The following is a 17,658-nucleotide window of genomic DNA, read 5'->3' on the forward strand; positions in this document are numbered from 1 at the left end:
AATTATTTGTTAGCAAATTACTCAGATCCTATGCTAATGCTTTACTTTTTAAAATCTTTCAATTAAAAGTAGAATTGAAATTGTAACTGTTAAATCCCCCAGACCTTGGCCAAGGAAGGGTTGAGATGGGTCACTGCTATGGAAGTAGAGGTAAGAAAGTATTTCAGTCACTTGTGCACTAAACATATTCTCTTCTGATCACAGAGAAAAACAGGAATTCTATACACGTGTCTTTTCTTTTTTAATAGTATCTCCTTGTCATTATTAAAGCAGTTCATGTTCACTGTAAGGACTACAAAAAAAAGAACCAATCCTTTATTTTACCACCAGGAGATACCGTATTTTGCCATGTATAATGCGCTCCCATGTATTATGTGCACCCACGTTTTTGGCCCAAATTTTCAGGGAAAAAAATCTTTTGCTTTAATTTTTTAATTCAAATTTTTAATTGTTTACATTTCGGTACTTGTTTTTTTTTGTATTATAAAGGAATTTTAGCATTTATTTTTTAACATATTATGGTACAAGAAATTTTATGTACCAGTAACAAATTTACAATATTTACACATCACAGAAGGCCAAGGTCATAAGTTCAACAAAATCGATTATCGTATTTTCCAGGGTATTATTTTGCATACGGATATTGTTACTGATTTCTAGAGTTACACTTTTAACTCATCAACATAAATAAAAGAATTAAAAACTTATATAGATATGGAATTAGTACTACCCATCCATGTATAATGCACATCCTTACTTCTCCCTCATAAATTTGAGCAAAAAAGTAAGCATTATACACAGCAAAATACGGTAATTGCTATTATCGTGTTTCCCCCGAAAATAAGACCAAATAAGACCGGGTCTTATACCGTATTTCAACAAAAATAAAACCAGGTCTTATACTAATTTTTGCTCCAAAAGACGCATTAGGGGGTATTTTCAGGGGATGTCTTATTTTTTTCATGTACAGCCATCTACATTTATTCAAATACAGTCATGTCATCTTCTGGAACAGCGTCATAACGTAGTACATGCAACCATCTGGCTGATAATCTTAACTGGGGCTTATTTTCGGGGAAACATGGTACTGTTGTAGCGTATTTCTTTTTGGTCATTTTCTCATGCACCTATGTATGTGTGGACCTTAAATATAAATGTAACATCACCATAAAGTATATAAAAGTCGGGGCTTATAGATGATGCAGTGTGTGTCTTGCTTTGAATTCCCACTGACCATGGTGTCATATGTATCGTATCGTATCAAGACAATAAACACTCTTGGAAAACATGGTTTTTATTGGATCCATATCATATTACCGTAATTTACTTAAACATTTCCAATTGATGGAAAAGTAGATTGTCCCTAATGTTGTCAATAATGCTGAAATAAGCCTAAGCATAAATACAGCTGACTGTGACTCAGCGCTTAGCGTACGTCTTACACGGATTATCCAATTTACTTCTCACAACGACCCTTTGCGTAACTACTAACATGACTCCGTCTTTGGTGGAGTAAACTGAGTCACAGAGAGGCTAAAGAACCTGCTCAAGGTCACCCAACTATTATTTGACAGAACCCAGGTTTAAACCTATTTGGGTTCATTCAAGCCTCATTTCCTTACTTATAATCCAGTCTATGGCAATCCTCATTATTTGTAACCCATAAAACATCCTTGTGTATTCTGAAAAATCAGTGAAATACTATTGTAGATTTCCATGGTTCCATTTTTAACATTTTACTCTTCAATTAATCCCAAATTTATTTTGGTGCTTGTTACAGGTGAGGTTAACTTTTCCCAAAGAGTTAGCCACTTACTCCTAGTTTGTCTTTAAAATAAACGTTCCTTTTCTCTCTGGATTGTTGTACTATCCTTATCACATGTTAACTTCTTGTAACTTCCCAGGGGTGTTAAACTGTTTTTCTTCCACTAACCTATACATTTCTGAACACTGCCACTATTTAGCTTTAAAATATATTTTAATATTGTTAAAACAATTCCCCAATATTTTTTTTCTTCAAAATTCTATCGTCGCCCCCGCCCATGGGATTTTAATTGGCCTAGCAATAAACAAATAAGTGAGTTTAAAAAACAACTAACATCTTCATAATATTCCGTATTTCCACCCAGAAACAAGGCACATCTCAGTTAATGTTTTCCCCTCATCTAAGTCTCAGATTATTTCTTGTGGAATCTGTGAAATAATCATTTTTACTGTTACATAAAATCCACTGAAAATCCCTGCTGTCCAGACTGGCTCCTGTGACATGGTGAAGAACTGAGTGGCAGTTAAGAGAACTGGATTCCAGGCTTGTACAAACTGCTGAGTCACCACGGGCAAATGACATCCCCAATGTCTCCCTTGGGTATCTAGGACACGGGACAATTACGCTCCTGAGAAATCTGCAAGTCCCTGAAATGGAGTTCTCCACACGTCTCTCAGGGAAGTCAGATCCTACCAGGACACGTCAGGCCATAAAGAAAACAGTTCGGCAAGCACTGTTGAGTGCGATCACTGTCAAGAACGACTTTCCAGTCTCTCTCACATGCACTGCACTGTTTTACAAAAGGTGTCCACTCTCAGAACCCACCAAGTTGGCCAAAGATTTCAAAGGACGAGCCTCCAATGTCTTTTTCCAGTGAACATAGAAGCAGTGGAGTACCGTGGGAAGGAATGGCTCGGGCTCTGCAGTCAGAATCTAGCTTGTTATCGCTCCAAGCCAGTAACTAAACCGCTCTGAGCTGTTTCATCAGTAAAATGGGATACTCATGCACCGTCCATTAATTCTTTCCACTACATACCAGGTGTTGTGGCAGGTGTTAACCCACGTTAGCATGTTCCACCTTCCAGGAGCTTACAGGACGGTGAGGAAGAGCTTGGTGGTGGGGACTACAGCGCTGGGCCTGGAGCCTAGTTGGTATGCAGTAGTAATAGTAACAGACAGTAGTCAATTGTTACATTTTATTTATACATTGAGCATGATGAGCCTTCCTTTTAAATAATGTTACACCTTTTCTGCAAAAGAACAAGTTGATCACTCCACAACAAGACACAGAAAAAAAGGGGGTTTTAGTTCTTTAAAAAAAAATTTACAGCTGCAACAAACTAAACCACGATATATGTCCTCTAGATAGGAATTTTAATTTCATTTACTGTAACAGGAACTGTAAGTTCAGGAAACTAATGGTGACAGCTTGATTTATGAATTTTGACATATTTCTTGAACTGGGATTACATTACAAAGACAGTGGAATTCTAAGCAAGTCCGATCTTGCCTATACATTCAATCTTCAAATCAATAAGCTGGGATTCTATGCGACTTGTTTCTGACGGAGGAAAAACACACAGCCTAACTGAGACAGGCCATGTACCTGTAATTTAAATGAAGTTCCTTAACACGCTCTCAGAATCGAGCTAGAACAGTTTTGGTATCCACACAGAAAACACTTTACTAGGTAGTAACAAAAGAAAAATTCAACTCAGAAAGCATTTGTGGTCAAACTGACAAGAAAAAAAATGATTCTTGTCGTAAAGAGAGTGCTCATATTTGCTTTCACTTTACTTCCTCCAAAAAGCCCCCTCTATTAGAAAAGAAATGTACACAAAATAAGGAATATGAGGATTACTTTAAACTTCGTAAGTACCTGTGAAATACTGTCTACAACTTTCTATTCAAGTACATACAATGGGGAGGCACTGAAATGAGTTAGACCTAACCATTTACAGCGAGACTGGTGGGGAAGGGAGGGTGAGAGAGGAGGAGGTGGTAAGAGGCAGCAGACAATCTGTTAGACACTTTATATATGTGATTACATCTAATTCTTCCAAGCCCATAAGGCAGCTACAACAGTCTCCATTTGACACACGAAGAAGGTGAGATTCAGAGAGGGTAAGTCACTTGTCCGAATCTACACAACTAAAAATGGTAAAACTCAGGCAAATCAAGGTTGATCTAACTCTAAAGTCCTATTTTTGTTCTAGGCCAAGCTTTATGTCTCTTGTGAGCTCTGTCCGTGAGCATCATGCATATTTATGGCTCCAAATGCTGTAAGCCGAGCAACGACAGAGGGGCCAGTGAAGGAGAGCCCACTGTCTGCACATTTTCAGCAGCCGTCCCGTAATTCCCCAATTAGTCAGGCCCAGGTATGGTACTGACACTTCCTATGAAGGTAGAAAAATAAGAACTTGGGAGAGAAGGCAGATTGAGCCACTGTCATCCAGGAAGACCTAGAGAGACTAAACATCAAGGGAGAAGCAAGGTGGCTGTGCTGGTGGTGGTGGTGTGACCAGGAAGGAAATGGGCTTCTAAGTGCAAGTGAGTGATACCCAAATCCAAGTTTGTGTATGTCATGGTCTTGCTGGTGGTGGTTCATCGGCGACTGTCACACTAAAAACAGCAGCAGGCATCTGCTGAAATGCACCAGAATTAACAACCGATGACACACTTGCATACAAACACTGAAGGCACAGGTGGCAAATAATGAAGGGGGTAAAGAACAGACAGGCGGTGTGGAGAGGAGTGGGGGGTAGAAAGTGTCTCTGCATCCACCCAAGGTTTCCCAGAGAAGGCACCTTGTGACCGTGAGTTCTAAAGGCCAAGGTAAGGTCACACGGGTAAAGAACGTAGGCTGGGAAGTCCACACCGTTGTAGGCTAGGCCAAGGACACAGACACGCGCGGGCAGCTGTGAGGACGACGGCAGCACAGGCCGTGCTACCCCGGCCCATGTGACAGCAGCGCAAAGGAAACACTGACACACGCCAATCAACGACCACTTCTCTGCAGGACCGACCGTCACTCAGTCATCGGGGAACTGACCGGTCAGCCGGTCCTGACGTCCAGAACAAGCACCAACCCTACTAAGAGCAACAACCTACCGAAAATCATTAGGAATCACAACAGACGTTTTTAAGGTTCATGATTTAATGGGCAAATAAGTTGCTTGAGGATATTTCAGATAGGAAGAAACCATAAAAAAGGGTTTAATAGTTTCCCAGCTCTTGGTTCATGTCTGCATATGAAAAGCTGAAAGGTACCACCCCCTTCCAACAAAAAAGCCATTGAAAAAGAAAAATGATCAAGGCATGAATGCTTAAAAACTGAAAATGTAGTCTAAAACTTTCTTTAACATTAATGAAAAAAGTACACTCATCTATAGAGCCTAAACTCCGGATTAAAAAATGTATTTTTAATTGCTTGCAAATACTGTACTATGTAGATGCTCTTACAGTCTCAAGTATAGATATGGATAAGTCAAATACCAATAAGGCAAATTACAGTAAGTTAGAATACATTCAAATATACACGAAACATAACTTTCAAAAAATTACAGAACACAGAATTTTCCTGTGAAATTTTATTTTTACTACGTCTTTGTTTGCAAATATAGTCTGGATATTACAGAGTAAAATGTAGACTCCTTGAAAAGGAGGGTTGTGTCTTATTTGCTTTATATTTTCAGAACCTAAAACTGTGGTTACTTTGTAGTGGACTCAATAAAATTTTAAAAATAAATTCTCATTCAAGAGAAATTTACTGAATGCCTACTATGGGGCAGGTAAAATTTGGACTTGGGGATAACATGACGGGCAAAACATTTTAATGAAAATTGTATCACAAAGTTTTTTTATGCGTATATTTATAAATAAAACCTACCTTCACGACATATAATTTGGGATTGGACTTGTCAAATAGTTACCTTTACGTGAACTTTTCCATACAGCACAAACTTATTTTAAAATGAATTTAGGCCTGTTATAAAGGCTTTCTGTGTGCGCACATTTGCACACATGGGGTCAAACATACGTGTGCGTGCTAGGAATCTTTTCTATCATATAGGAGGAGGTGGAAGAAGAGTAAAAACTGAACAGCACAACCAGAACACCTTTGGCAGAACGGATTCAACAGCCAAAACAGTGGATGGCCCACCTCAGCCAAGACAAGTTCTTTGGGGAAAAAGAAGGTAGATAAACTAGGTCACCCGCCTGTCCATTTTGAAAAAAAGAATGCATGTAGCTTTATGGAGGAAAAAAAAAAAGTGTTTTTTTTCCTCCCCTAATAAAGCATTCACTTAAAGAATTTATGATAATAGCAAAGAAAAGAAGAATGGGGAAGGAAGAATATAAACCATACATTCCTTATTCTAACAAAGAAGCCAAAGAATGCTTTCTTCATGTTTACAGCATTAATACCGTGTGCTTTTTACAACAGAAACCAAAACAGAAATCTCCATTTCAGGTCCACAAAGGTTTAAAGGTAAACTAATCAGCGCAGATGTGGCAAGGGAATACTGTGTAAGCGGAGCGCAAAAACAAGGCAAGTACAAGCCGGGAAGTGTTAGGAACCCCCCACCGTGCCTTGGTAAAGGGAAGCCTAGCAGTCCCTTTCCAGTTCAGGAAACACTACAATCCATGGTGTGTACAGACTCACAGGACGGCTGTAACATCCATTTCTGAGCAGATCTGCCAGCTAAGCCAGGCCCCTCGCTGCTCTGAAGCACAGCCCCAGACACGGGGAGGGGGTAAGGGAAGAGGCTCAGCCTTCCTCTCACCGTGGTGCTCCTGGCAGTCCACGCCTGCCCTGGCACCGCCAGCCAGAGGAGCACACGGCTCCTGTGTGACAGGCCTCCCCACACGGACTTCTGTTCCAGTTACATGTGTTTGTGCGTGGTATCACCTGTTAAGGTGACTGTCTTCTCCAGAGCCTGCAGCACACAGCGGCTTCCCTTCGATCAATGCTACCTGACATTAAATCACTGTCTCTCTCGGCCTTGGTGTTTCATTTAAAAACCGGTGACAATTACACCTTTTCAGTCTTTTCCACAGAGGTGTCATAAGGCTCCAATGAACCAACTCTGTCTGTAACAAGTCAACCGGGTGCCAGCCAGCAGGTGTGTACCACGCTCAGCGCAATGAACGGCGTCCCACACACAAGCACAGAGACCCAGGTGGGCTTAAATGGCTTCTGATCAAACCTCAGAGTAATCAGGTAGGGCACAAACATTCTGGGAAAATGTGTGCATTCATGATTTGGGGATTCTGGTTCAAAGCAGCAAGGATGATCCCTAGATACCCCGAGATGGAAGCATTGAAGGACCCCCAAGGCTGGGAACATTCACATTTGGTGAACGGATGAATGGAGACAGAGATGTGCGTCCCCCCCGTAGTGCCAGACGCGCACCGAGAAGGGGCTGCAGGAGCCTGGCTAGCCTAGGAGAACCAGATTCATCAGCCTCCACCATCTTCAGTTTGAAGTCCTTCGGGAAGTCTATTTCAAACGTCTCCTCCAAACCCCTGGAATGCTCCCAAATGAGGCACCGTGGCCCTGGGGAGGAAGCAGAGGCCAGAAGCTCACAGTCAGACAAGTCTAGATTCTACTCTGGGCTCTGCAACTCACTCTCTGGATGGCCTCTCCCTAAAATGTGTTTGGCAGAACCTGCTTTGCAGGACCCTGGGCAAAGATGACACTGGTACTACCCATAATTCACTAAACACTATGCTGGGACATCGCAGACACTAAACAAGTCATCAGTCCCCTTTTCTTCTGGGTGAAGGATGAACGAAGTTAGGCTACATGATACAAAATCCCCTAACACGCATCTTCAGTCTCAGGGCAGAGACAGAACTAAATTTCCCTTTAGGCCCCAATTTGGGTAGAAGTGGGACGACCTGTCTAGACAATTCAATGGCAGTTAATGGCCTGGTGACAGACCTGCGACAGACGCCCCTAATCACCCATTTCTCCAAAACTGGACTTGAAGTCACCTGAGGGCTAGTGAGCACCATCCCTCCCGGAAACCGTGAGCAAAGTTAACGCCTGTAACACCCGGCTGGAATCAGGACGTGGCTACCAGAATAAAGAAGCTTCCAGCACATCCAGAACAAGATTGTGAGGCTGTGTCAGATTCTTTGGAGGGAGAAAAAAAATTGCAGAGGTAATGCTTTCAGGTTAAGGCCTTTTGTTGGCACAGGTAAGAAAGTGGGAGAAACAGAGGCATTCTTATACTCAAAGAACGAGCTCCTTCATACCTTCGAGAGTGTTTGCTCAGAAATCAGCAGTGCTCTTAGCAACTGCACACGTGAAGGCACCCAGCGTGGTCTTCCTGGGCGCCCCAGCGACCTCTCCACAGCAGCACTTGGACACACTCCATATTTACTTACGGTGCAATCTGAGCCTGACTTCAGTGAGCTATTTCATAAGCCTTTTAAGGGTTACTACATTTTATTCCTCTAAGAGGCCAATCCAAAGTAGCAACAAAAGAATAGTTAAACACAAGAAAAAACACCTCCTTTGTGCTCCTCGAGAAAGGCAGTTTTGGTCATTAAAGAGGTAAAGTGTTTTATTCTCTAGAAACTTTCTCTTACAAAGATCAGTCCAGTAATTTTCCAAGGGGAGATTAGTAGTCTTCCACTCAAACCTGCTTGAAGATAAGGAGGAGTCGAAATGCACACATATAATAAAAGAGCAGGTTACCCGGCACTGGTTCTGTGCCATGTCCCATAAGAATCATTCTATTTATCAAATGCTGCATAACATACTGCCCCCAAATTTAACATCTTAAGATGACATTTTATTTTGTCTTTTCTCTCCTCTGTCTTTTAGGCTGGATGACTGCTATCGATCTATCTCCAAGCACACCAGGTCTTTACTATGTCATCTCTATTGAGTTGTTAAGCTCACCCAGTAAAATTTTTTAAATTTTATTTTGGATATTGTATTTTTCAGCTCTAGTATTTCCATTTGGTTTCTTTTTTTTTTTTTTTTGTAGTTTCCTGTTTCTTTAACATACACTCTCTTTTCATTCATTAAAAGCATATTTTCCTTTACATCCTTGAGCATAGTTTCAAATGCTTTAAAGTCTTTGTCTGCTAAATCTAACATCTGTGTCATCACACAGTCAGTCTCTGTTAATTGTCTTTCTTTCCCCACTTAAGAATTTTCCTGTGTGGCAACTAAGTCCAGATTTTATCCTGGGCACTGTGAGTGCTCTGTTGTGGAAACTCGGCATTCTATTATATTTCTCTAAAGAATGTTATTTTTGTGTTAGCAGGCAATTATCTTAGTTGGACTTAAACTGTAAACTCTTCAGAGTGACTGCTCAAATCTCTCTTAGTGACTGCTGAGTTCACCCTTAGTTTAACTGCGTGGCCCGACCCACACTTGTGTGAATCAGAGGATTTAGGTCATTGGTACAGAGAATTTGGGGCTTGCTTTTTCCTTTCCAGGACGACCTCCTTCGCCTTCAAATAGCTGTGGTTGCTTCAACCTGTCCTTTAATTCTTTACACTAAAAGGCCTGTAGGTTTTCTATCAGAGTTTTAACTGCCCTGCATAACACACTGTGCTTTTCCCTTCTTCCAAGTGTTAATTCAACTCTAGAATCTGCCTGTTTGGGTCAAACTTGAGTGTCTTCACATAGCTATCTTCTGCCCAGTTTGTAATTACTATTTGTTGGAGGATGAGTCCAATAGTAGCTGACAGGGCCATTAACAGAAGCAGAACCTACACAACTTAATTTTCCCCCCAACTTTTATTTTTTTCTCACCATGTTGTGGGTGATGAATTCAGGAAGGGCTTGCTGGGCAGATTATTCCTGATTCATGCAACACCTGCTAAGGAACCGAGGTTAGTACCACTTCCAAGCTGGTTTCTCGCTCACAAGTCTGGTACCTCGACTAGTCTCCTTCTCTCTCCTCATCACATCTCCTCCTCCAGAGCTTTTCCATATGGACCTGGCAACTCACAGCACGGTGATCTCAGGGAATCTGCACTCTTACATGGCAACTGGCTTCTAAGAGGCCAGCAATGGAACCTGCCAGGCCAGTTTGGAGCTATACCAGAAATAGTACAGAATCACTCCAGCCATATTTTATTGTTCAAAGTAGTCACAGGGCTATAGTCACCTAAATTCAAGAGGATGGAGAAATAAATGCCAACCCTTGATGGGGGAGCGGTAAAGTCACACTGTAGGAATACATGCAGAATGACAGATTATTTGTACGACCATCTTGGAAAAATGTAATCTGCCACATGTATATTCAATATTTGATGAAGCAAAACAAATGCCACCTAAGGTAAAGCTCTAAGAAGATGCAGGCAGGCTATGTGAATGAAGCACGTGGTGTAATTCTCCTGCTATCTTTTTTATCACCCTCTCTTATTATCAATATAATTAACCTCTGAGCTATTCAGCACAAAGTAGGTTTCTAATGCAGTCTATTGAGTGTCCAAAGATTTAATATTATGTCCATTTCAAAATACCTAGAAGAAATGCTTGTGATGTCATCATTCAAAATGTAGGGTACAGATATATGTTAAGGTTTATTTTTTTCTTATGATAATGTCAATAATAATTACCATTTACTAGATATCTATGTGTTTGAAAATGTCTAGGCTTTTTAAAATACCTGTTTTTATTGACTGCTCTCTATGTGATATGAGTGCTAAGTGCACAAGCTTAGCACAAACACTGACAATTTTTAAGAAAGGAGACTGACTCAAACACACCAAGGACAAACACAATGCAAATGACAAAAATGCTAACAATTATGACATCTTCTCCTTATCTGTGGAAACAGATACATATACATATACATAGCTCAAGCTATGGTCTAAGTACCTCAAAGCTTTCACTCCAAAAGAGTCAATATATTCTAATTCTAAACACTATCCTCTAAATGAAGTCCTATGTACATGATAATAATAAAAAACAACCTTACCTTGTCTTGGTTATCTTTATTCTTGTAACACATATTTCCAATCAGACGAATGAGATGAGACTTGAACCCCTCGGCCACATTTGAGACGTTGCCTTCCGCCTTTATGTAACCACAGGTACTGAAGATGCTTGTGCTGTCCAGGCCAGACACGTGGACCAGTCGCAAGAGATCTATCCCAGGGAGGATAAAACTTCATTTTTCATAGAAAAGTTTTTAGGATTTTGCACTAGCTTTCCATAAGTAAATCTAATTTATTTTAATGAATTACTATTAGGTTGGTGCAAAAGTAACTGCGGTTTTTGCAATTATTTTTAACCTTTTAAAACGCAATTACTTTTGCACCAACCTAATAAAATAAACTAAAGGTAGCGAGTCCTGAAAGCTTTCTTTAAATAATGATTAGAAGGCTCTTCTGCTTTTGCTTTAAAATTTTTCAGGACTCTGGTTTTGGGGACAGAAGCCAGAATGATGAACCCCAACTCAGACTTTCTATTTATCCACAAAGAAAAGTTGGCTAACAATTTTCCACCATCTTTCTTAAAAAACAGTTTCCCAGTACAGCTTCTTTACGAAAGAGCTGATGTGATGACAATAGTCAGCAAAATCTAAAAACAACACTGATCTGTAAGGTGCCATGTGACAGAAACCAAGAAACATACTGACCTTTTCTCATTGGCCAGATAATCAAAAGGCAGCAAGTGCTCTCCATAGATCTATTCTGGCCGCGTTCAGAAGAAACACCTTAAAATTGTTATACTCTATGAGACACCTTTCAACAGCCTCTGGAAATAAGCAAGCTTCCTGAAGTTGTATTTAAATGTCAAGTATCGCCTTGAACCATCTCAGCAAATCTACCATGTATCCCCAAAAATAACACCTAACCGGAAAATAAGCCCCAGCATGATTTTTCAGGAGGACATACCCTGAACATAAGCCCTAATGGTCTTTTGGAGCAAAACTTAACATAAGATGCGGTCTTATTTTCGGGGAAACAGTATTAAGGACACCTATCACTTTGCCCATTTTATAATGAGGGAATCAGGATCGCAGAAGTTAGTCATTTCACAGAGTTGGGATGGCCACCCATGTCTGCCCCGCCTCCAAACACATGTTTTTTTCACAACGATTCAATTTCCCATGTTCGTGGTGTTTTAATTATCACTAAAAGCACTGCGTTCAAAAATAAAACACATATAAGGTTCCAACTGTCTTCTATAGCTCACTGCTAACTTATCTACCATCTGGATACAAATTCATCTTCCTTAGCATATGGGTCTCCAGAATAAGTACAATCTTTTTAAAAGAAAAAAATAGCAAAGAATGAAGAGCAACCATAAGTGTAGCTAACTCAGGAACAGGCTCTACTTGAATTATTTTGCCAACAGTTTTTCAGCAAAGACGGTAAAATTTCAAACACTGTCTTCTGGTTTAAAAACAATATTCCTATAAGAATAGAATACACAATTACTATGTGTAAGGCACTATTCGTCGTGCCCCATAAATGTAATTAGGAAAAAATTTACTAACAAACTTGGTAAAACTACAGTACTATAAAAACTGCCATTATCATGATGGAAACCTCCCCCATCAACAACCCCCCGCCATCATCACAAATACCCCACTATCGTCATCACAACCACCTTTGATGAAACATCCACCATGCACACCTGTGTAACAGGTGTATACTGATGAGGCATCCTGAGCTAAACAGCAGGTAATGACAAAAGCCTGAGCTGTTACCAAAACACCATAATTCCTCTCAAGAAAATATATTCCAAAAAGTCTCCAAAATATACCAATACCCTGAAAATTACGGACCTGTATTTGGACTTCTATTACAGTACCACAAGTCAAAGATTTCTCAGTTAAAAATAGTAACGTGTGATATTTCACTCACCAACGCCTCTTTCGAGCAAGGCAGGGTAAACTTGTAAGTAGCCGAGCAGGTCACTGTTAGCAGTCATTTCACACAGGACATCCAGAAGCCTAATTATAACCAGTGCCTCCTAAAAGGAAAAGGAAACATAAGTTTTTACGTCCAGCTAAATGATCTGACTGCCCTAAATACCGTAAGAGAATAAAATATTACAATAAGTACCAAAGAGTCAGTGCTTCTAACACCTGTAAGGAGAGAAACAGCAGTGTCAAGAAGAAACCAGAAGCTAAGCCTGCACATGAATGACAGACCCTTTGCACTGACGGCAGATAGCACCATCAGGGACAAGACGACGTGTCATCATCATGTGTCTTCCCGGAGCAAAGAATCAGAAAAGTTCTTATTCAAGCAAAAATACCTTCCAACAGTGGAATAAATTCCAAAATTACTAGCTACACACATATTTATGCAAATATAATACTTTCCTTTTAAACTGTTCCTAGCAACACAAGTTCTACTTTAACGATACGAATACCCAACGAAATACATTCATTTCTTGTCCACAGGAATCCTGTAAAATGCTGTGGTTGGAAGGACTCTGGCTACAAGAATTTGCATTATTTCTGGGTAAATATAAACCTATATGCAGTATCTTGGTAGGCTGGAAAATATATGACTTGAAAATGTTAGTTGGCATAACTACTACGTAATTTACTATTAAATAGACTACGTGATCAAGAAACTACCAACTGCATGGCATTAGTCAAAATTAAATTTAAAATGCAATTTTGGTACAGATTTTGAACCTCATTTTTAACATATACATTATTTGACAAAATGTAGATGCTATAAATTTAGTTCATAAAGATAACATTCTTTAAAAGAAAAATAAATACTGCCTTCTGTTAATTCTAAATGTGTATTTATTATTCTCGAATTAGGATATTTAAAGGTCCTATTTTAATATAGCATTCTGAAATCTCAAAATAAATAGCAAGAAACAACACACACTTTTAATGCCTCGTATCTTTAATTTTAATTAACAGCTTTCACTTGCTAGTTCAAAAGTTAGCAGAAAATATCTAGGTAGGAAGTCTGAAATGAGTGCCATGTTTAAAAGACTCTTGAGCAAATCCATGAACTCTGCATGGCTTCAGCACCCTCGTTTGTTAAATGGAGAGCTGCCCAGACATCATCTCCTGATACCATTTCTCCTTCAAGAAATGCTGATTAATTCTAGGTCTGGGGCAATACACACAAGATGATCCTGAACATCTCGTCATACCAGACAGCAAGGAAGCTACCAGAGACTATTAGGATCAGGTCAGAAGAAATCAGAGGCCACTTGGAGAGGCTCCCACTGGCCAGCAAGGGCACATGAGAACATTAGGAAGTATAATAGCTGCAACGGATTGAAAACAAATTGAACCATGACTTCAAAATAATAATTCAAACAAGTCACTCATCATCTCTGGATGACACCACAAAACCAATTCCTTACTTTGAACATTGGTAATCAAAGGGGGGAGGACATCAAAATGTACCTTGTATAACCTAATAGTTGATTAGGAGACGATTCTCTTTATAAAATATTGCAGCTAATAAATAAAGAATGACAGAATCAAAATACCATCATTTCACAACCTCTAAACAATGGACGGAACTAGGTAATAATCAACACCTGCGAACATCAAAAAGAAACAACAGCCATTCTGAGTCTCTTGATGAAAGTATGTATCACCAACAATGAAACATCACTGAAAACAAAAACTAACTGGAATCTGAATAAGCCTCTGGAACTCATTATCATTCACAGGAAATTTGAGAAAAAGAAGAGTAGGTTAAATACCACCATGGAGATATACTCATCAAAATCCAAGCTGTAGAAAACTCTACAGGTAAAACAACCCAATTTCTTCAACAAGTAACTAGCAAAGGGGGGGGGGGGGAAGAAGAGGAAGAGGAGAAGGAAAAGGGAACCTATATACTATACTAAAGGAGATTTCAGACATACCAAACAATCGCAATGTAAGGCCCTTATCTGTATCCTGATTCAAAGAAATAAACTTGAAAAAAGTTAAAAAAAAAAAATCACACAATGGGGATAATGTGAATACTGTTTTACTTGATACTAACATTTCATTGTTATTTTTAAGATGTGCTACATGTATTTTACTTATGTGTGAAGATTCCTTACCTTTTAGAGATACATATAAAATACTAACTGATGAAATATGTTGGTGCTCTACTTCAATCCAGGGAAACTGGCATAAAAACAGGTGGAATTGTCGACAAAACAAGACTGGTAATCAATAGATAATAAGGGGTTGGAAGAGATGATCTAAGTTTCCTTCCAACTCCTAAATTCTGGTATTAACTAAAAGAAACCCAAAAGAAACAATCTATCTCTACCTAACACATCCCCAATTTTAATCATTAGAATCCTTTTATGAAAAATTATATCTAATGAGCATCTGGAAATTCATAACAAAAGCCAGGAAACATTATTCTCTTAAAACATAAGAATAACGAGTCACATACCCTTCCAGTATTTACAAGTATTATAACGCTATATTCATTAAATCAGGCACTATGGGATAAAAAAAAAAAAAGACATAGGCAAATCAAAGAACAAGATTATGAAGTGGGCAAAGGAGGTAACAAAAAGAATAGTCTCCTGTCAGGATCATCCATCTGGGTTAACTTCGCCTTTTAGTGTCTCCCAGCTATTTTACAACATTGTAAGTTGTAGAAAAATGATAATCATACAAATGATTCTTGTCCACAGAAATGCAGATTGCCTGTGTCTGGCTGGAAAGCAATTAATCATTGCCCTGTGCACAGATGGTGTTTGTGTCTGTTTGGCAGTTCACTTCCACATCCTTTTACTGCATATACATGTGTGGCTCTGAATTCTTGGCCATTTGTTCATCTTTTTTGTTCCCTGTGTAAAAAGTGGGAAATGCAGAAATACATCAGAATTTAATATATGATAGGTGTTAAGTGGAAAGGATGAAATGATTCACTAAGTGGCACTGATGCAACAACTAATAGCTAACATTTGATGAACATTAACTACTCACCAGTCAGCAGGCTATTAATAGATGCTTATATTACAATACAACTCATTTTACAGTTATAGAAACTGGGGCACAGAGAGGGCAAGTAATATTTCCAAAAGCACACATCCCAAAAGAGAAGAAATCAAGATTCAAGCCCAAGCAGTCACCAAAGATTACATAATCTTGGATAGTCAAAGGACATAAATAATTCTTTTGGCTCTATACTTCATTCCTTACTCACAAATAAATTCTAGGTTAATAAAAAATGCAGACAATGTGTTGAAAGAACTAGAACATATAGGTGTGTGTTTCCACAACCAAAGTGGAAAATGTTTTACTAAATAAGTAAAAAATTTCAGAAGCCGCAAGGACAAAATTGAACTAGATTAAAAACAAACAAGAAACTTCTAAGATGTTAAGAGTACCATAAATCAAATTAAAACAAAAATTTAAGAGAAAAAAGTTTCTAAAATACTGACAAACATAAATTTTCTGAAAATGCTCAGTAATAAATGTATTTTTAAAAGGTAACCTAATATGAAAAACAAATTAACATATTGGTCCCTGAAAAAAAAAAGTTAAAAAGAAATGGTAATTAAATCATATTAGTAAAGGTTGTAGAGCCACATTTTCTGGTTCTCTATTAGTATATCATTTAGAAATATTTCTAAAAATTTGAAATAAATGTAGAAATGTAGTCTCCGCCTCAGCAATTCAACTTCCAGGAATTTATAATCCCAGATTTACTTGTCCACAATTGCAAAGATATTTTTACAAGGATGTTCACCATAACATTATTTACAAAAGTTTTTCAAAAAGCAAACGTGGAAACAACTGAAATGTCCACCTATAGAACACAAGTGAACAAAAATATGATGGATCTATACAGTGAAATACTATTCAACTATTAAAAAGAATGACATGAAAATACATACATGTGTTAAATGGAAAGATGCACAAGACAGATCAGAGTAAGGAAAAAAAGCAAGCTGAAGAACAGAATATACAGTATTGTTAAAAAAGTAAACAAAAATGTATAGGTGTGTACATACAAAAAAAAACATTTGGAAGAAAAAGAAAAAAGTATATGCTGATATATCTGTAGAAAACAGATGGGGCTAGACATAAAAGGGGACTTCATAACTTTTTGTTTCATTGACTTCAGCTTGAATTATTTCTTTAACAACAAAACCAGTATTATTTGCTTAATATAAAAATGTCATCCCTTATCAGTATGTGGAATGAAAGACTACTCTTTAACTTACTCCACAGATATTTATTAAACACCTACTATGTAACAGACACTACAACTTAAGTTGGGGATGTGAAGAATGAAACAGAATGAAAAAACCCACAATCTGAAGATAATTCTCAAAATATATGGATACAAAGAAATACAAAACTAAAAACAGTTTTGTTTACTTTCGTTAGAAAGGCAAAGCTCACTACAAGTGACAAGATGGAGACTCAAGACAAAGCTAAGTCGAATCTTAAAGACTAAGCATATTAGAACTGACAAAAATATGTCAAAAACTGGAAACAAGCACAGTAAGACACCAAAAGACAGAAACGTGTACATTAATATGAAAACCTAAAACTATTTTTATAAAGAAACACATGGATTAATAAATCTCAGGATTTTAAAGCCAAAAAAGTACATCAATTAAAAAATAGGTACTAAAAAAATGACTATTTTCATTCTGATTTTTCCATAGCATTATGAGAACTTTATTGGATATCTCTTCCCAAATTGTCACAAATGGGTAAACACCTTGGTTTGCTGGTAGACTGACTGGGCGGAGAGAGGAGGAGGAAGCAGAGCGTAAAGCCCTGATTTGTACATTCGCCGATTTCCTTGGTATAAATACTCAACCATGGCTGACTCTAGGCTACCAAGAGCTTAACAAATTCTCACAAATTTCTCAGTATTTAACAACTGACCCTCGGAAGCTGGTAGAGGCCGCTCCAGCGCACCCCTGGAAATACAGAATATTTAAAAATTGA

At 38.5% G+C, this 17,658-nt stretch overlaps 1 protein-coding gene across 2 annotated transcripts in view; it reads right to left on the reverse strand.

The window, feature by feature from the left end:
* ATXN10 (ataxin 10) overlaps positions 1 to 17,658 on the reverse strand; it is a 146,052-nt gene that overhangs the window by 73,643 nt on the left and 54,751 nt on the right. For both annotated transcript variants that reach the window (XM_033117020.1, XM_033117021.1), the window contains exons 8-9: positions 12,614 to 12,722; positions 10,717 to 10,886 (exon numbers count right to left, since the gene is read on the reverse strand). In XM_033117020.1, the coding sequence (XP_032972911.1) occupies positions 10,717 to 10,886; positions 12,614 to 12,722 (279 nt within the window). The remainder of the gene's footprint in view (positions 1 to 10,716; positions 10,887 to 12,613; positions 12,723 to 17,658) is intronic.

The sequence above is a fragment of the Rhinolophus ferrumequinum genome, chromosome 10 (genome assembly GCF_004115265.2).
Source record: "Rhinolophus ferrumequinum isolate MPI-CBG mRhiFer1 chromosome 10, mRhiFer1_v1.p, whole genome shotgun sequence".
In the NCBI taxonomy this organism is placed as follows: domain Eukaryota; kingdom Metazoa; phylum Chordata; class Mammalia; order Chiroptera; family Rhinolophidae; genus Rhinolophus; species Rhinolophus ferrumequinum.